Source organism: Bidens hawaiensis, unplaced genomic scaffold, assembly GCF_021521415.1.
Source record: "Bidens hawaiensis isolate Kalapana, Puna unplaced genomic scaffold, B.hawaiensis_p1.1 tig00041622_1, whole genome shotgun sequence".
Classification (NCBI taxonomy): Eukaryota; Viridiplantae; Streptophyta; class Magnoliopsida; order Asterales; family Asteraceae; genus Bidens; species Bidens hawaiensis.
The window spans coordinates 101030-116049 of record NW_027497353.1 but is presented as its reverse complement, the minus strand read 5'-3'; the positions used below and the strand labels follow the sequence as shown (position 1 = coordinate 116049).

Below are 15020 nucleotides of genomic sequence, written 5' to 3'. Positions count from 1 at the left end.
TATGGTTTCTTGATTTCCAAGGTAAGGGGGTATATTCCCTCTTATTTTTGAATCTTTCTGAAATTCGAAGAGTTGGTGAAAGGATAAGGACAATCCAAACGGCTGAAGGGACGTTGGCGTCTTCTGACGGTTTCAGGACGTGCAGGGAGTTATGACGACGTGACAGCATGTGGTCAATCAGGACGCTTTTTCAGGCGCGTGGGCGCGAGTTTCATGTCACGCGCCATTCTGACACCTGTTGCCAGCTTGCTTTATCCACGTGTCGCCCTTTCATTGCACCTGCGCTCTCTCTCTCCTCCGCATTAAATTCATCGCATTCATTGCGATGAGTATATAAGGGGGGAGAGGGTGCATCTCATTCCATACCTTCACTTCACTCTTTTCCTCTTAAAGCGATTTCCGGCGAATACTCATCCTTTCCGGCGAGCATTCTTCCGAAACCGCTCTTTTAACTTTTAAAATATGTCTTCTTCCACTCATGATCCTGAGGTTAACGTCGAGGAGTCTGACGTTTACTTCGAGAACCCGACGTCTACGTCCGATAAGGACGATAAGAGTACTGCTGACGAGTGCCAGTGTACACTTTCTGTCATGTGTATCATTACATCGTCAAGAAGTTCATGCTGGAGCCGTACGAGCCAGAGTTTCCGGAGCCCCACAAGACGGTGTACGATGCCCCAAAGGGCAAGATAGGGGTGTACGCCTCGTTCTTCATATATGGGAATCTAATATTCCCATTAACGAAGTTCGTATACCGTGTTTTGGAGAAACACGGTGTGCATTTGACGGAGGTGCACCCAATGGCGATCGCTAAAGTTCGCCATTTCGAATGGGTGTGCCGTATCTTGGGCATCGAGCCCCGCGTCGACCGTCTGATGACTTTCTACACCTGGAGGTGCATCCAGGGTTGGTATACCCTTGTTACCCGGATCAAGGGGTTGAAGATCTGCGCTACCGAGCGTAGTCTTCGTTCTTGGAAGCGGGAGTTTTTCTTCATCTCCGCTCGCGTCATCCCCATCGCGATGACGTTCAAGAATGGGCGGGCGCTCCCCAACCTTCACGCTTCCAATTACCAGGAGACGGAATGGTTCGCCAAGATCTCCCAGATCCAGACTCCGGTTTATCACTTCACGGAGTCTGGGATGGTGATGCTTGGTATGAGCCGCGTGTGGAAGGATGCTGGGTCTGGGACGCCGCAAATACCCATCGTCCTTGAATACGGTTTGAACTATTTCCATTACGGTATGCTCTGTCTTTTGTGTTGGTTTAGGGTTTTTCTTCTAACATTATCTTTTTTATTTCAGAGGGGAACGACTTACAGTCGCTCTTGCATCCGCGGGAGACTGGTGGTCCCGCACGGTTAGGTACTCGTGATCTCGATGAGAACGAGTTGCCCATTCTGGAGCAAACGGCGGATAGATTCGTAGAGGTCTACCCGCCGGGCCATGAAATTTTGAGTGCCACTCGACCAGGTAAGGAGTTTTTTAATCCCCGTCCTCTTCATGCTCAAACTTCTGCTGGAATTCCTCTGATTTTGTCATCTTCTGATGAGGGATCCACAGATGGGCCTTTCTTTGTGAGGAAGAAGAAGGCTGCTGGCGTGAAGGGCAAGGCGAAGGTTACTTCCGTCGTCGACCTGGGAAATCAGTCTGATTCCGAGACTGAAAGTGAGGAGGTGGCGGGGAACCTTGGTGGTGGCGAGACCATTGTCTCGGAGGTTGAGACGGCTGTCACCTCCGAGCAACCAAGCGTTGTGACGGTGACTGGCATGAAGAGGCCAGTTCCATCGGGTTCGTCTCCGCCTGTCAGGTCTTTCAAGATTAAGAAAACCCGTAAGTATATTTTTTATGTACCTTTTCCGCATTTCTTTCCGCCATTGTTTTTAATATTGTTCTTTATACAGGAGTGGACGTATCCGCTTTCCAGAGCGGTGCGGGAGGAAGCAGTTCAGGACCCACAACGATAGGTTTGGTCAACCTATCCGAAGCGATGACCCAGGCGGCTGCGCCTGTTTCTGGTGCTGGTTCAGTTGCTCATACTGTTGAAGCAACTTTTCCAGTTATGATGTCATCTCCGCCGGCCGTCAGTGCCATCTTCACTACATCCTTCACCGGACCGGCAGTGACATTTTCCGCGAGCACAGCTGCGGCGGCTACCACGGTTGTGAGTTCATCTCCGATGGTCTCCGCCTCCATGGCTTCTACATTGCCGCGTTCGACGCCAGCGACTACCTCGTCCTCGGCCGGTGCTTCAGGTATGTTTAGAGTTGGGACCTCTAGACTTACCTCTGTTGATGAGGGAGTCCAACCTTTGCCTCCTTCCCATCTCCTTGACCTCTTGGATGGATATCCTTTAGGTTCAGGTGATGGGTTTAGCGGCTATCGGCCTGTTGTCGACCCTACAGGTGCGTAGGGTTACTTTGGCCTTTTATCCATTCTTATCATTTTTTCCTAACTGTTTTTTGTTTTTGCAGTTTCGGATTCCAATGAGGTGTATGCTCCAAGGTGGAATATCCGCCGAGGAACAACCCTAAGGACGGCTGCGGACTGTGTCGACTGGGCGCGCCATGCCGCTCCAAGCGGTGCGTTGGGGGAGGCAATGGCTAGCTACCAGGAGGGTAGGCTGTCCAACGAGCTCCGAATCCTCCTCGCCCGGATGCAGCCGCGCGTCGAGTAGCTTTGTCGTGAAAACGACAAGTTAAAGACTGCGCGTAGCCTGGAGGTGGCTCAGGCGCGTTCGCTGTGGGAGGAAAACAAGAGGCTCGCCGCCATTGCTGCGGAGAAAGAGAAGGCCTTCAAGGACCTTGAGGTCGAGATCCAGGCCAGGCATGAGGCCCGTTCCAAGGCTACCCAAGCTGTTAACGAACAGCTTAGGTTGGCCAAGGAAACTGCGCGTAATGCGACCGAAAGGGCCACCAAAGCTGAAGCCGTTGCTGAGCCTCTGCGCGCTGAGAACGAAGAGCTTAAAGCCAAACTAGAGAAGCTTCAGCAGGCTCATGATGCTTTGGCTTTAGAAGATGCCAAGAAGCTGCAAGAGCTCTTGGATCAGAAGGGTATGCTTGATCGCACTGAGCGCAAGCTTAAGGGCGTTGAAGAGGCTGCTGCCAAGGATGTGTTGCTTGCCAACCTCAACAAGAATGAAGCCGAACGCGCCCACGATCAAGCTGAAGCTACCCTTCAAGAAGCTCTGGCCAATAAGGGATGGCTTCTACGAGAAGCGTTGCCGCAGGTACGCATAGTTCCTTAATTTCTTTGCTTTACGCTTCTTTATACTTAGAAGTTTTATATATATATATATATATTTGTAGGTTGTGCATCAGATTTTCGCGAACACATCTTATGACGATGCCTTGAGTGCTGCCCTCAACGCTTCTCATGAGGATGGGGAGAAAGCTGGTTTCCTGCTTGGTCTAGGATTTGCAGAGAAGGGCATCCCGCCTTCTAACTTTCCTTTACACGATGTTGACACTGAAGCTGGCTACGACCAAGCCGTGAACCAGTATGCTGCCTTCCCGCATCCGGTTGTGGAGAAGGTGAATGAAATTGCTGCTGCTGATGACGGGCTAGCTGTTCTCAAAGCTTTCCTTGAACCGCCGCAGCCAACTGATGGTGTGGGTTCAAGTGGGTTCGGAGGGAGTGGTCCCGAAGCTTGAACCTTGAGACCCCTTCCAACCGTTAGGGTAGATTTGTATTCTTGTAGGCGGGTATATACCTAGCCATTTTGTAATGTTTGAACTTTTATTGTGAATATAAATGTTTTGTTAACGCCTTGCCTTGTAAACATTATATGACTTGCTCATGCATATTTTAGTTTAACTTAGCAATTTTCTAAGTGTTTTGAATAAGTTAACCTTTCGACGCGTGATTGATAATAGGTTAATGTTCAGTTTCCTCTATCATGATTGTGCGGGTAGGACCGTTACTTTCACTTAGTAGGATGACCAAACTTCACCTATATCTGACCTGCGTGAAGGTTTTCCTCATCTTTTCCTTAGAAATTTTCTACCGTTTTTGTGTTTATGCGGGTTTTGCCGCTTTCCACACGCAACGACTTACTTCCTCCTCCACTTATTTATGCGGTGAATACCAGCATATCAGTGTGGTCAGTTCATAAGTATTAAAGGTAAGGCTATCAACACAATGTGATAAGGAGAATCATTTCCATTAGAAGTGGCTCTAGGCCTTTTCTTTACAAGTTTGGAATTGATCTACATGTAACATCTGGGTAATTGAGCTCCATTCCATGTTCTTGGGATGGGAGTGCCATCGAGCCTTTCGAGCCGGTATGCGCCCTTTCCCAAAACTTCTTTAATAATGTATGGCCCTTCCCAGACCGGGGCCAGCTTTCCTGGGCGCTCTTGGTTCGAAGCCTCGTTGTTACGCAGTATGTAGTCTTCGACATTGAAGTTGCAGAGTTTTACCCGCGTGTTGTAGTACTTTTGCATTTGTCGCTTGTAGTTCTCTTCACGCGCTGCGGCTAAGTTTCTGCGTTCTTCGGTTAGCATAAGGTCTAACCGTCTTTCCGCATCATTGTCTTCTGGTTGAGTTATGACTCTTGGTGAGGGTAGACCGATCTCGACTGGAACCATGGCTTCAGTGCCATAGGTGAGGCTGAACGGGGTTTCACCCGTGCTTGCCTTTTTTAGCGTTCTGTTCGCCCAAAGGACGTGTGGAACTTCGTCCACCCAGCCGGATCTATGCTCCAAGAGTCTTTTCTTTATGCCGTCGACGATGCTCTTGTTTGCTCTTTCCACCTCACCATTACCCTGCGGGTATGCCACTGAGGTAAATGTGTGGGTGATTTGAAATTCTTTCAGCCACTTTTGTAGCTTCTGGTCAGCAAAGTTGGTGCCGTTATCGCTCACCAAATTCTGTGGAAGTCCAAAACGACAAATAATAAATTCCCAAATAAATTTTTTGATATGTTTTGCGATTGTTTGGGCTAAGGGTTTTGCTTCTATCCACTTGGTGAAGTAGTCGATGACTACCACTAGGAACTGAACGTTCCCTGCTGCTGTGGGAAATGGGCCTGTCACATCGATGGCCCACTTCTGGAATGGCCATGAAGAAGTGACTGGAACAAGTTCGTTCTTCGGGCGATGCGTCTTGGGTGCGTAGAGCTGGCAGGACCTACATTTTCTGATGTAGGCCAGCGCATCCGTATGCATCCCCGGCCAAAAGTATCCCGCGTTGTTTAGCTTAGCTACAACTGCGCGTGGACCTGCGTGTACTCCACAGATGCCTTCGTGTACTTCCCTTAGGAGGTAATCGGCATCTTGGTCGTCAACGCATCTGAGGAGTGGGCCCAGAAAATTACGCCTGTAAAGTATGTCATCAACAAGTTGATAGTTCAGTGATTTATAGCGTATATTTCTTGCCTGTGTCTTTGACTCTGGTAGTATACCCGCTGCAAGGTAATTTATGATTGGTGTCATCCATGTTTCCATGCCGGTTTGGATGACACAAATTTCCTTGTGCGGGACTGATGGTGCTCCAAGAAGTTCAACGCGGATGTCCTTTCCCAAGTGGGTGAAGGCTAACAATGCAAGCTTGCTTAACGCATCCGCAGATTTGTTTTCGCTTCGCTTGATGTGCACAACTTTGCAATCGTTAAAATCGCGCATAAGGGATTTGGCTTGCGCAAGGTACAGGGCCATTATGTCATTCACGGCCGTGTATGTCCCGTTTATCTGGTTGGCTACTAGCATGGAGTCCACGTGGGCTTCCAAGTTTTTCACTCCCATCTTACGCGCAATTCTTAATCCGGCCAAGAATGCTTCGTACTCCGCTTCATTGTTCGTACTTGGGAAATCAAGCCGAATAGCGTAAGTGTATTCTTGGCCTGCTGGGTTAATTAATTTCAACCCTGCGCTTGAACCTTCGTTGTTGGCTGCTCCATCAGTATAGAGTCGCCAGACATCGTTAATGTCTTGTGCTGGAGAGGGTTGAGCCTCTTCCTGGCACTCTTTTTCCCGCGATGCGGGGACTTCCGCAATAAAGTCGGCCAAAACCTGGCCTTTTATGGCTGGTCTTGGCTTGTACTTTATCGCGTATTCCCCCAACTCAATTGCCCATTTGGCTAGGCGTCCCGACAACTCGGGTTTGCCTAGAACGTTTGCAAGTTTGAAGTTGGTGAGAATGGTGATTGGGTGACCTTGGAAATATCGTCTTAGCCTGCGTGAAGCCTGTACAAGTGCTAAGACTAATTTTTCCAGGGTAGAGTACCGGGTTTCCACGTCCGTTAAGACGCGGCTTACATAGTTGATGGGCATCTGGATGCCTTTTCGTTCTACTAGTAGGATGCCCCGGTTGCTCTGTCTGTGGCGGAGAGGTAGAGAATTAATTCCTCCCCCACTTCTGGTGCTGTAAGTGTTGGGAGTTCCATCAAGCGTGACCGAAACTCTTGAAAAGTTGCTTCCGCTTCTGGTGTCCAGCGGAAGTGCGTTTTCTTTAAGCAATTTCTCAATGTTGACACGAATTGGAACGACCTATCCGCATGGTTTGCCAAAAAGCGGTTAAGTGCGACTAGTCGTCCATTCAGTGTCTAGGCTTGTTTGATGGTAGTAGGTGATTCCATATTCATAATGGCTTCGACCTTTTCAGGGTTCGCTCTGAAGCCATCTTTGGTAACGATGACTCCTAAGAACTTCCCTTCTTCCATCCCAAAAGAACACTTGCTCAGGTTGAGCTTCATGTTTATCTTTCTGAGCGTGTTGAAAGTTTCTTCGATGTCTTTCAACATCGCTCCTGGCTCAAGGCTTTTGATGACCAAGTCATCCATGTAAACTTCTAAGTTCCTCCCGATTTGGGCGTGGAACTCTTTGTCCATCAGGCGTTGGTACGTGGACCCAGCATTCTTAAGTCCGAATGGCATTATTTGGTAACAAAATGTGCCATCGGGCGTCCGAAACGCGGTTTTGTCCTGATCGTCAACGGCCATGTGGATTTGATGGTACCCTTTATACGCATCAAGGAAGCATTTAAGGCGAAACGGTGCTAACGAGTCTACCTTAAGGTCAATTTCGGGTAACGAGTAACAATCCTTGGGGCATGCTTTGTTTAGGTCTTTAAAATCTATGCACATGCGCCATTGTTTGTTGGATTTCGGTACCATGACGGGATTTGCAACCCATGTTTGATATTTACTAACGCGTACGATGCCTGCGTCAATGAGTTCCTTGACTTGGGTTCTACACGCGTTAGCCTGTTCCGCACCCATTACGCGACGCTTTTGTATGACTGGCGTAAAAGCCGGGTCACACTTGAGCTTATGCTCCGCCTTACTTCGGGGTACACCAGTCATGTCAGCTGGTGTCCACGCGAAGATGTCAGCATTTTTTTGCAATAAGCGTTTGAGTAAGGTGCGTGTGGGATTAGTGATTGTTGGGCCAATGGTAACGGCCTGGTCAGGGTATTTGCCATTGAAGGCCCATTCTTCTGGCTCGGTAATGGTCGGTTTAGCCATCTTTGGTTTGGGTTTAGATGATACAGATGCGATGCATACCTGGGGAATACCCGTGATCATCGCGACACCCTCAGCTGTTGGCCATCCCATCATGCCATGGACCGAAGACACCACGGCATTAAATCTTTCCATCCCATCTCTCCCGAAGAGAATGTCGTATGTGTGGTGTGGCTTCCTCATTACGACGAAGTCCACGTCTTCTGTGCGGGAGTACTTCCCGTCCGTGAGAGTGACGGGGAAAGATAGGATACCCAAGGGGGTGTTTGTGCTGCCGTCAAACCCTTCCATCGAGGCGTAAAACGTTTCTAGGCGTTCTTTGTCTTCGTCGTCTAGCTTGTCGAAGAACTGCCTATACATGACCGTTGACAAAGTGCCGTTATCAGCAAGAGTACGGGAGGTGATGTAGTGCCCCAGCTGGCTTTTGATGACTATGGGGCCTTCTTTGTTGGGTCCTCCTGGCACACGCGGGAAGCGCACTTCAGCTTGCTTCCACGCACTTGGCTCTGTTGTTCGTCGTTTTCTTCCTCTGACGTTGCCATGAACCATGTGAATGTTGATGTCGACGGGCTTTCGTCCGTTGCCCTTGTACCGATTGTCATTCCTCCCTCCGTTCTTGATTGACGCCACGAGGTGTGTGTGTTTCCCATCTTTGACGAATGTTTCGACGATATCCTTCAAAGATGTGCATTCCTCAGTGGTGTGGCCTTTGGTCCCGTGGAAGTCACAGGATTTGCTCTGATCAGCGTTATGACGCTGTCGGATTATTGGAGCCTTTGGCCATGGGAGTTTCTCGGTGGCAAATATCTCGGTGACGCTTTTGGTGAGTGGCGTCCATCTGGGATTCCGGTTTGACGAGTGTGTGTTGTCCCTTCCGTCTAAGAGAGGGCGAGAGCTGGATGAGGTGTCAAAGTTTATCCTTGACTGCCAAATACCAAGCTTCCTCTTCTTATTTTGTCGGGCGGTACGGACGTTATTTTCTCTTGTTTTCTGCGTGTAGAGGTTTGTGCTTTGGGGAAGGTTTCTACCCAGTTGCTTCTCCGTCTCGGTGAAGCGTTTAGCTGCCGTCATGATGGCATCCCACGTGGATGGCATGCCATCTTTACCCGTCAACGTGAGGATGAGCTCTGGGTATTCAACGCCTGGATGAAAGCGGCGCGAACAAGATCTTCACTAATGGTGCCCAGACTTAGCTTCTTTGATTTGAAGCGAGTGATGAAATCTAGCAAAGATTCGTCTTCCTCTCTGACGCAGTTGAGGATCGTCCACTACTCTTCAGTATATTTTCTTTGTTGACTGAAGTGCTGGCTGAACTTGTGCTGGAATTCTGCCCAATCATAGATGTGGTGGACCGGTAGACGATCAAACCACGCTCTGGCTGCCCCGACGAGCGTCATCTGGAACATGTAGCACCATGTGGGTTCCGTCCAATTGCTGACGGTTGCCCCCACTATAAATCTGTTCAAGTGATCGTTCGGGTCAGATACGCCATCGTAAGTGCCTATGTTGGACATCTGTTTGGCACTCTTTGGAGCGATTGCTTCCGCAATGTCTCTTGCAAACTTGGACGTTCCCGCATTTGCAACAGTTGGTCTGAAAGTTTTGGAGAAGTCACGTGGGTTTCCCCCCGTGCTCTTTGGCTTGAAAGTTTCTCCAAAACTTCTTTTCGAGCGGAAGTCTGCTTCTTTACGCTTCCCTTTCGCCTTATGACGAGGGTTTGCGTCACTGTCAGATTCTTCCCAATCATCATCCGAATACTCGCAATCATTGCTCATGTTGAGCTGTTGTCGAGTGCTTCCGAATTCGCCATTGGCCTGTTGGAGTGAACGTAAACGTTCATCCAACTCAGCTTGGAATTCTTTCTGACGTGCTTCCGCCCAAGCTTTAACTTGATCTAGTGTTTGGCGGGGAAGCCTCGTCTGCTGCTTCTCTACCTGGGTATCAATGAATCCCAGGGGAGGATTGTTTACTGCACTTGCCCCCGCTTGGGTAACCGGGGTAGTGTTCGTAAAAATCGTGTATTCACCGGTGTTCCCCCCAGTAGCTGGGGTTGTGGTTACCGGAGTTTCTTGGTCACTCGGTAGCCTTGGCATCGGAGTAACCTTAACCATCTTCCCAGAAGTTTGAAAAAACTGAGAGAATTAGTTCTAGCTTAATGCACGGATGGCGCCAATGAAGAAACACTAAATGACCCCGGCAGATTACGGATAATCTTAGGGTTAAGTAGATGTTTCCCACGAGGGTTAGGTCCGGCAAAATGGTTATTCTTCTCGACCTGCAAAACAGACACCGTGAGCTCGTCACTGAGAAGGGGGGGTTCCTCCTTGTGACCACCCTCCGGCGTGAGAATCAGACTAGATTGCCCTGAATATAAATGTATATCGAGAGAAATAGCTAGAGAGAAGATAAGATGATATGAGATGATAATACCGTTCCAAGGTGTTGTGGTATTTATAGCCGAAGGTAGGTTTCCAAGCAGGTACGGCCAGCTGTATAATATTCCTTTTCCACCAACTACGGGCTATGTTCGTGCCACGATGGGAGTTGGTGGGTAGGCAGCGGCTGATGGCGACGTTTTGTACTGGAGCGTGCTCCTCCTCGTACTATTGTCGGTGAGCTGTCACCCTGTGATTGGTTCATGGGTCGCTTTTACCAGATCTTGTCTATTTGTCCATACCTTGGTAGGTATAGTACAAAAGATCTTCTGGAAGCGTACGGACTGGCTCTTTTGGGCGGGAATATTCCCGCCCTGCTCATTCCTTCTTCAGGTGATATTGCTGAAGTATAAGAGTTAGTGCCTTATGAGTGTAGCTTTACTGTTAGTGCGGGTAGCCTTCCTTCTTGGTTTGTACCTATAGCTGCGGGAACAGGCAGGGTACTGTACCAAGGGAGGCTTTCCTGCGGGAACAGCTGGCTTACTGCGTGTAAGGTCTTCTCTCTGAGCATGGTGGGTCCTGCGGATCCAGTTGGTCTTTGCGTAGACGTACCTCTTTAAGGTGAGTCTTGCGGGTCCAACTGGGCTTTGCTGGGACCTACCTCTTCACTATGTTTATGGACCAACCTATGTATGAGCATAGGCACCCCTCACCATATTAGGTGACTTTATTGCAAACATAAAAAACATGGGCATATGTTTGTCTCCTTAGTTCATGTGTCAACAAACTATGAAAAACATAAACAACGATTTATTCATGCTACTCAATGTTAGTTACATCCATAATGTTGGTATATAGATCTCACAAATAACAATTAATATGGATAAATGAATGGTTCAAAATCAATAAATATTTTCTTCACATATATTTAATGATCATCAACATCAACATAGATTGAAGTCAAAATGTTAAACTTGATAAATTGCAAATTATATCATTTCTAATAAGTTTCTATGTGTGTAGATAAACCTTTATATCATAATTCATATATATCCACACTATTAGAGATTTAGAGGTGTTTAATAAATCAATAGTTGAATCGGACTCCAAAAGTTCGAAATTCGATTCCAATTTAAATTATGCATTTTTTTTTTATTATGTGGGTGAGATTACATGCAAAGACACAAAAGTGTGAGAAACCTAGGAAAACTGAATGGAGTGACAATGTAGTGAGAGACATAAACGTCCGTATACGTGAATTTATCTGTTTTTGACTGAAAAATTTTATGTGTAGTGTAAATTTAACAGTTTTCGGCTGAAAATTTGAGCCGGACCCCTTGTTTGTGAAACTTCGTATACATTTGAGTCCCCCCCCCCTCCTCTGATGTCTTAGACCAAGCTTCACCACAGATCATCATGTAACGAATTTTATAATTATGTGTCATAATTTATAGACTAATAACGTTGTATCCTGTATGTAATCACGTAATGGATTACATGATCGCGTATTATTACGCACTACCTACATAATCACGTAACTGTTAATAAATAGTTAAAGAAAAAAACTATAGCAATTTTGTAGTCGAATTAAATAAAAATAAACGTCTCTATTTATGGTATTATTATTCTTTTTCAATCAATTAATCATGCCCAGTAAAATCCCACCGACAGCAAAGCTATAAGTAGGGTCTGGGGAGGGTGGGATGTAGGCACACCGTACCTCTATCCAAAGGAATAAAGAGGTGGCTTCCAAAGAGACCCTCGGCTCTAGGTACATGTGTATGAAGCAAAATAAAGGAAATCAAAGTTTAACAGTTATATAAAAACTACTACTAATTATAATAATATTAATAATATTATTATTCTTTTTAAATAGCTAATTTCCTTAAAAGTTGGTCTAATAATAGTAAGTTAAAGAGTTGTAGCTAGTTATAACTATATAACCTAACTTTAAACAGAAACCAAACTCTTATTTAAAGCAAACACACACAACTCTAACAAAGGCAATAAACAACAAACCATGATGACAACCAAAAAAGTCCATCACATGAACACGGGCAATGGCGAGTCTAGTTATGCACGCAACTCGTATCTTCAGGTACGTGTATATAAGGTTTGGTGGATTTAACGTGACTAAAATTTTATCATTAGAAAAAAAATGCGTATAAAAATTTGTTATCAACTTTATATGAAATTTTCAGGGAACTGGATTTCAGCGATCGCTTCCTGTATTACATGAAGCCATTAACGGAATAGCTAGCAATCTTAACGGCTTCCCAAAGTGCTTAAATATAGCGGACTTGGGTTGTCCTTCAGGACCAAACACCTTATTCTTTGTGACCAACATAATTGATAGTGTCCATGTTATATGTTCGGAACATAATATTCAAGTGCCACAGTTTCAAGTGTTTTTAAATTATCTTTTCGAAAATGACTTCAATACGGTTTTCAGATTACTGCCTGCATTCTATACCAAGGTTAACAAGAAGGGAGATGAATGTTTTGTTTTAGTTGTTCCCGGTTCCTTTTATGATAGACTTTTTACAAACGAGAGTGTTCACCTTTTTCATTCATCATATGCGGTTCATTGGCTTTCTCAGGTAATTGCCTAATGCTTAAACGAGATTGGCTTGCTAAAAGTTCAAATGGGGCCCAAACTTACTTGTCGAGCTTGCAAGCCTAAACAAGCATGCTATTTATATTATTTTTATTCAATATATATACACATAATAACTATTATTATTTTATGTTATATATCAAAAATATAATTATAAATATATTAATAGAACAATAAAAAAATACATAATAAATGAGCTTTCGTATGTTAAACAAGCTGAGTTCGAGCCTGGCTTGGCTCGTTTATATACTTCAAATCAGTTTTGGCATTTTGGGTTAGAACCATCGAACCAGTTTAACTTAATGGTCTAGTTTCTTTGGGCCAACCTGGCATGTTTGTGAGTTGACCTGTTTATTATTATAGTTTAATAAAGTAAATGTTTTACGTCGTAACTCAAACCCGCTAGTTATTTTATGCCAAATTGTAGAAGTTAAAGAGAAATGAGCTTCATGTTTTATGTTTTTAACGTAACTATTCTATACATTTGTTTTAAAATTGAAAATTTAAAATATTATTTATGAAAAATAATGGTAGAACTACCTTCTAACATAATAATATTTGGTTTGTAGGTACCTCATGGCATTGAAAACAACAAGCTTAATATATACATGGCTAAAACAAGTCCAACAAATGTGTTTGAATCATATAGGAAGCAACTTGAGAAAGACTTCACAAAACTTTTAAGACTGCGTTCTCAGGAACTTATACACGGTGGGCATATGATTTTAACATTTCCAGCTCGGAGTATTGCTGATCCAACTAGCGAAGATTGCTGCGTTATTTGGGAACTTCTAGCCAAATCACTTGTTGATATGGTCACAGAGGTATATGGTCTTCTTTTATCTATATATGTTATCTCAAGATGATTAACTAGAAGTTGTGATTATATGTTAGAAATATAGAATAAATGTAAATGTAGCTAGAATCTCATAGAATGCTGTCAAATTGTACATACAAAGATATTTGAAATGATTCTTGAGATTCTTTATATGTACATAAAAATACCGTTAAATGTCCTGCTTGCGGTGCGCGCATATAATGTATATATGTGTGAACCCTCGGGTGGGCAAAAGTAAAATTGCACTAATTTTAACGTTATTTTACTAATCTCGTGAAAATAACGTTAAAAGTGGCGGAAGGTTAATTAGGCATCATGTGGTGGCGTTGATAGCCGAAAGACAATGGTACATGCACCAATCAGCCGGTGTCCCGATGATTGAGTGCTATGTGCCTTATGTCCAAGGCTTGATGCAAAACTACTATCGAGCCGGGGGGTCTCATCGGAAGCAGCCTCTCTATCCCTATGGGGTAGAGGTAAGGTTGTCTACATCTTACCCTCCTCAGACCCTACTATAGCTTTGCTATTGGTGGGATATACTGAGTACGATTATGATGATGATGATGATGAAAAATACCGTTAAATTAATTCGATCATTTTTTTCATTTTTTTTTACTTTTAAATGTTTACGTACACATGTGTAGATTATGTGTAAAAAATATATATACACGTGTATCTTCATACATAAACGAACTATGTTTATATAAATATTTTTAGAATGTTATAAGAGATGAATAAACATTGCATTTTAATCATTATTGTAAAGTTTTTCAAAGATTGAAAAAATGAACGACTTATTTTGTTTTTACTGTTTTCGCAAAATTTTGTATTCGGCTTTGAAATCTTGCTAATAGGGCATGGTTCAAGAATCTAAAGTGAGTTCATTTAACATCCCATATCATACACCACATGAGGAGGAGGTTAGAGATATTATCCAAAAAGAGGGTTCGTTTTCTCTTCACAGTTTGATCGGTTTCGCCCTTAATTGGGAACCATACGACACAGACAAGATGAACACGGATGTTCCTGGGATACACACGGCTAAACTCATTAGAGCTGTCATCGAGCCGATGATGGCGACTCACTTTGGAACCGCCGTAATGGACATGCTATTCAAAAAGTACGAAGACCGACTGGTTGATCATCTAGCAACCAAGAAAGGGATGAATTATAACCTGATCATTTCTTTGATTAAACATTAGGTTGTGTTAAACATTGTTTCAAGTCTTTATTTGATAGTTTTTTGTATTAATTAATATTTGCATGTGATAATTAATGTTATCTGTCAGGTTTATATTTTACACATGAGTAAACTGTGATTTTCGTCACTGTTGTTTGTCTAAATTTGCGGTTTTAGTCTAATAGTTTCAAATTTGTGATTTTCACCCTTGCGGTTTCATTTCACTTGCAATTAAACCCGAACCCACTAACCCCGTTAAGTTTGGCCGTTAAACCATCAGCGTGCCCCTCACGTTAGGGGTAGTTTTGTCCTTTTTTTCCCAGAAACACCCCTCACATGAGGGGACTTGTAAATTAGGACCGGGAATTATTTGGGGAGAAAAAAGACAAAACTACCCCTCACGTGATGGGCACGCTGATGGGTTTAACGACATGGCTTAACGGGGTTAGTGTAGTCGGGTTTAATTGCAAGTGAAATGAAACCGAAGTTTACTCTTTACACGTATTTCTGTGTAAACATTCACTAATCATGAATGATCCCTCATGCAAG

At 44.5% G+C, this 15020-nt stretch overlaps 1 protein-coding gene across 1 annotated transcript; it reads left to right on the top strand.

The window, feature by feature from the left end:
* Positions 1–11859: 11859 nt before the first annotated feature.
* Positions 11860–14493, top strand: LOC143593023 (benzoate carboxyl methyltransferase-like). The gene is made up of 4 exons (XM_077072773.1): positions 11860–11934; positions 12038–12436; positions 13023–13277; positions 14146–14493. Exons 1-4 carry the CDS (start codon positions 11860–11862, stop codon positions 14491–14493), a joined length of 1077 nt encoding a protein of 358 aa, XP_076928888.1.
* Positions 14494–15020: the final 527 nt, after the last annotated feature.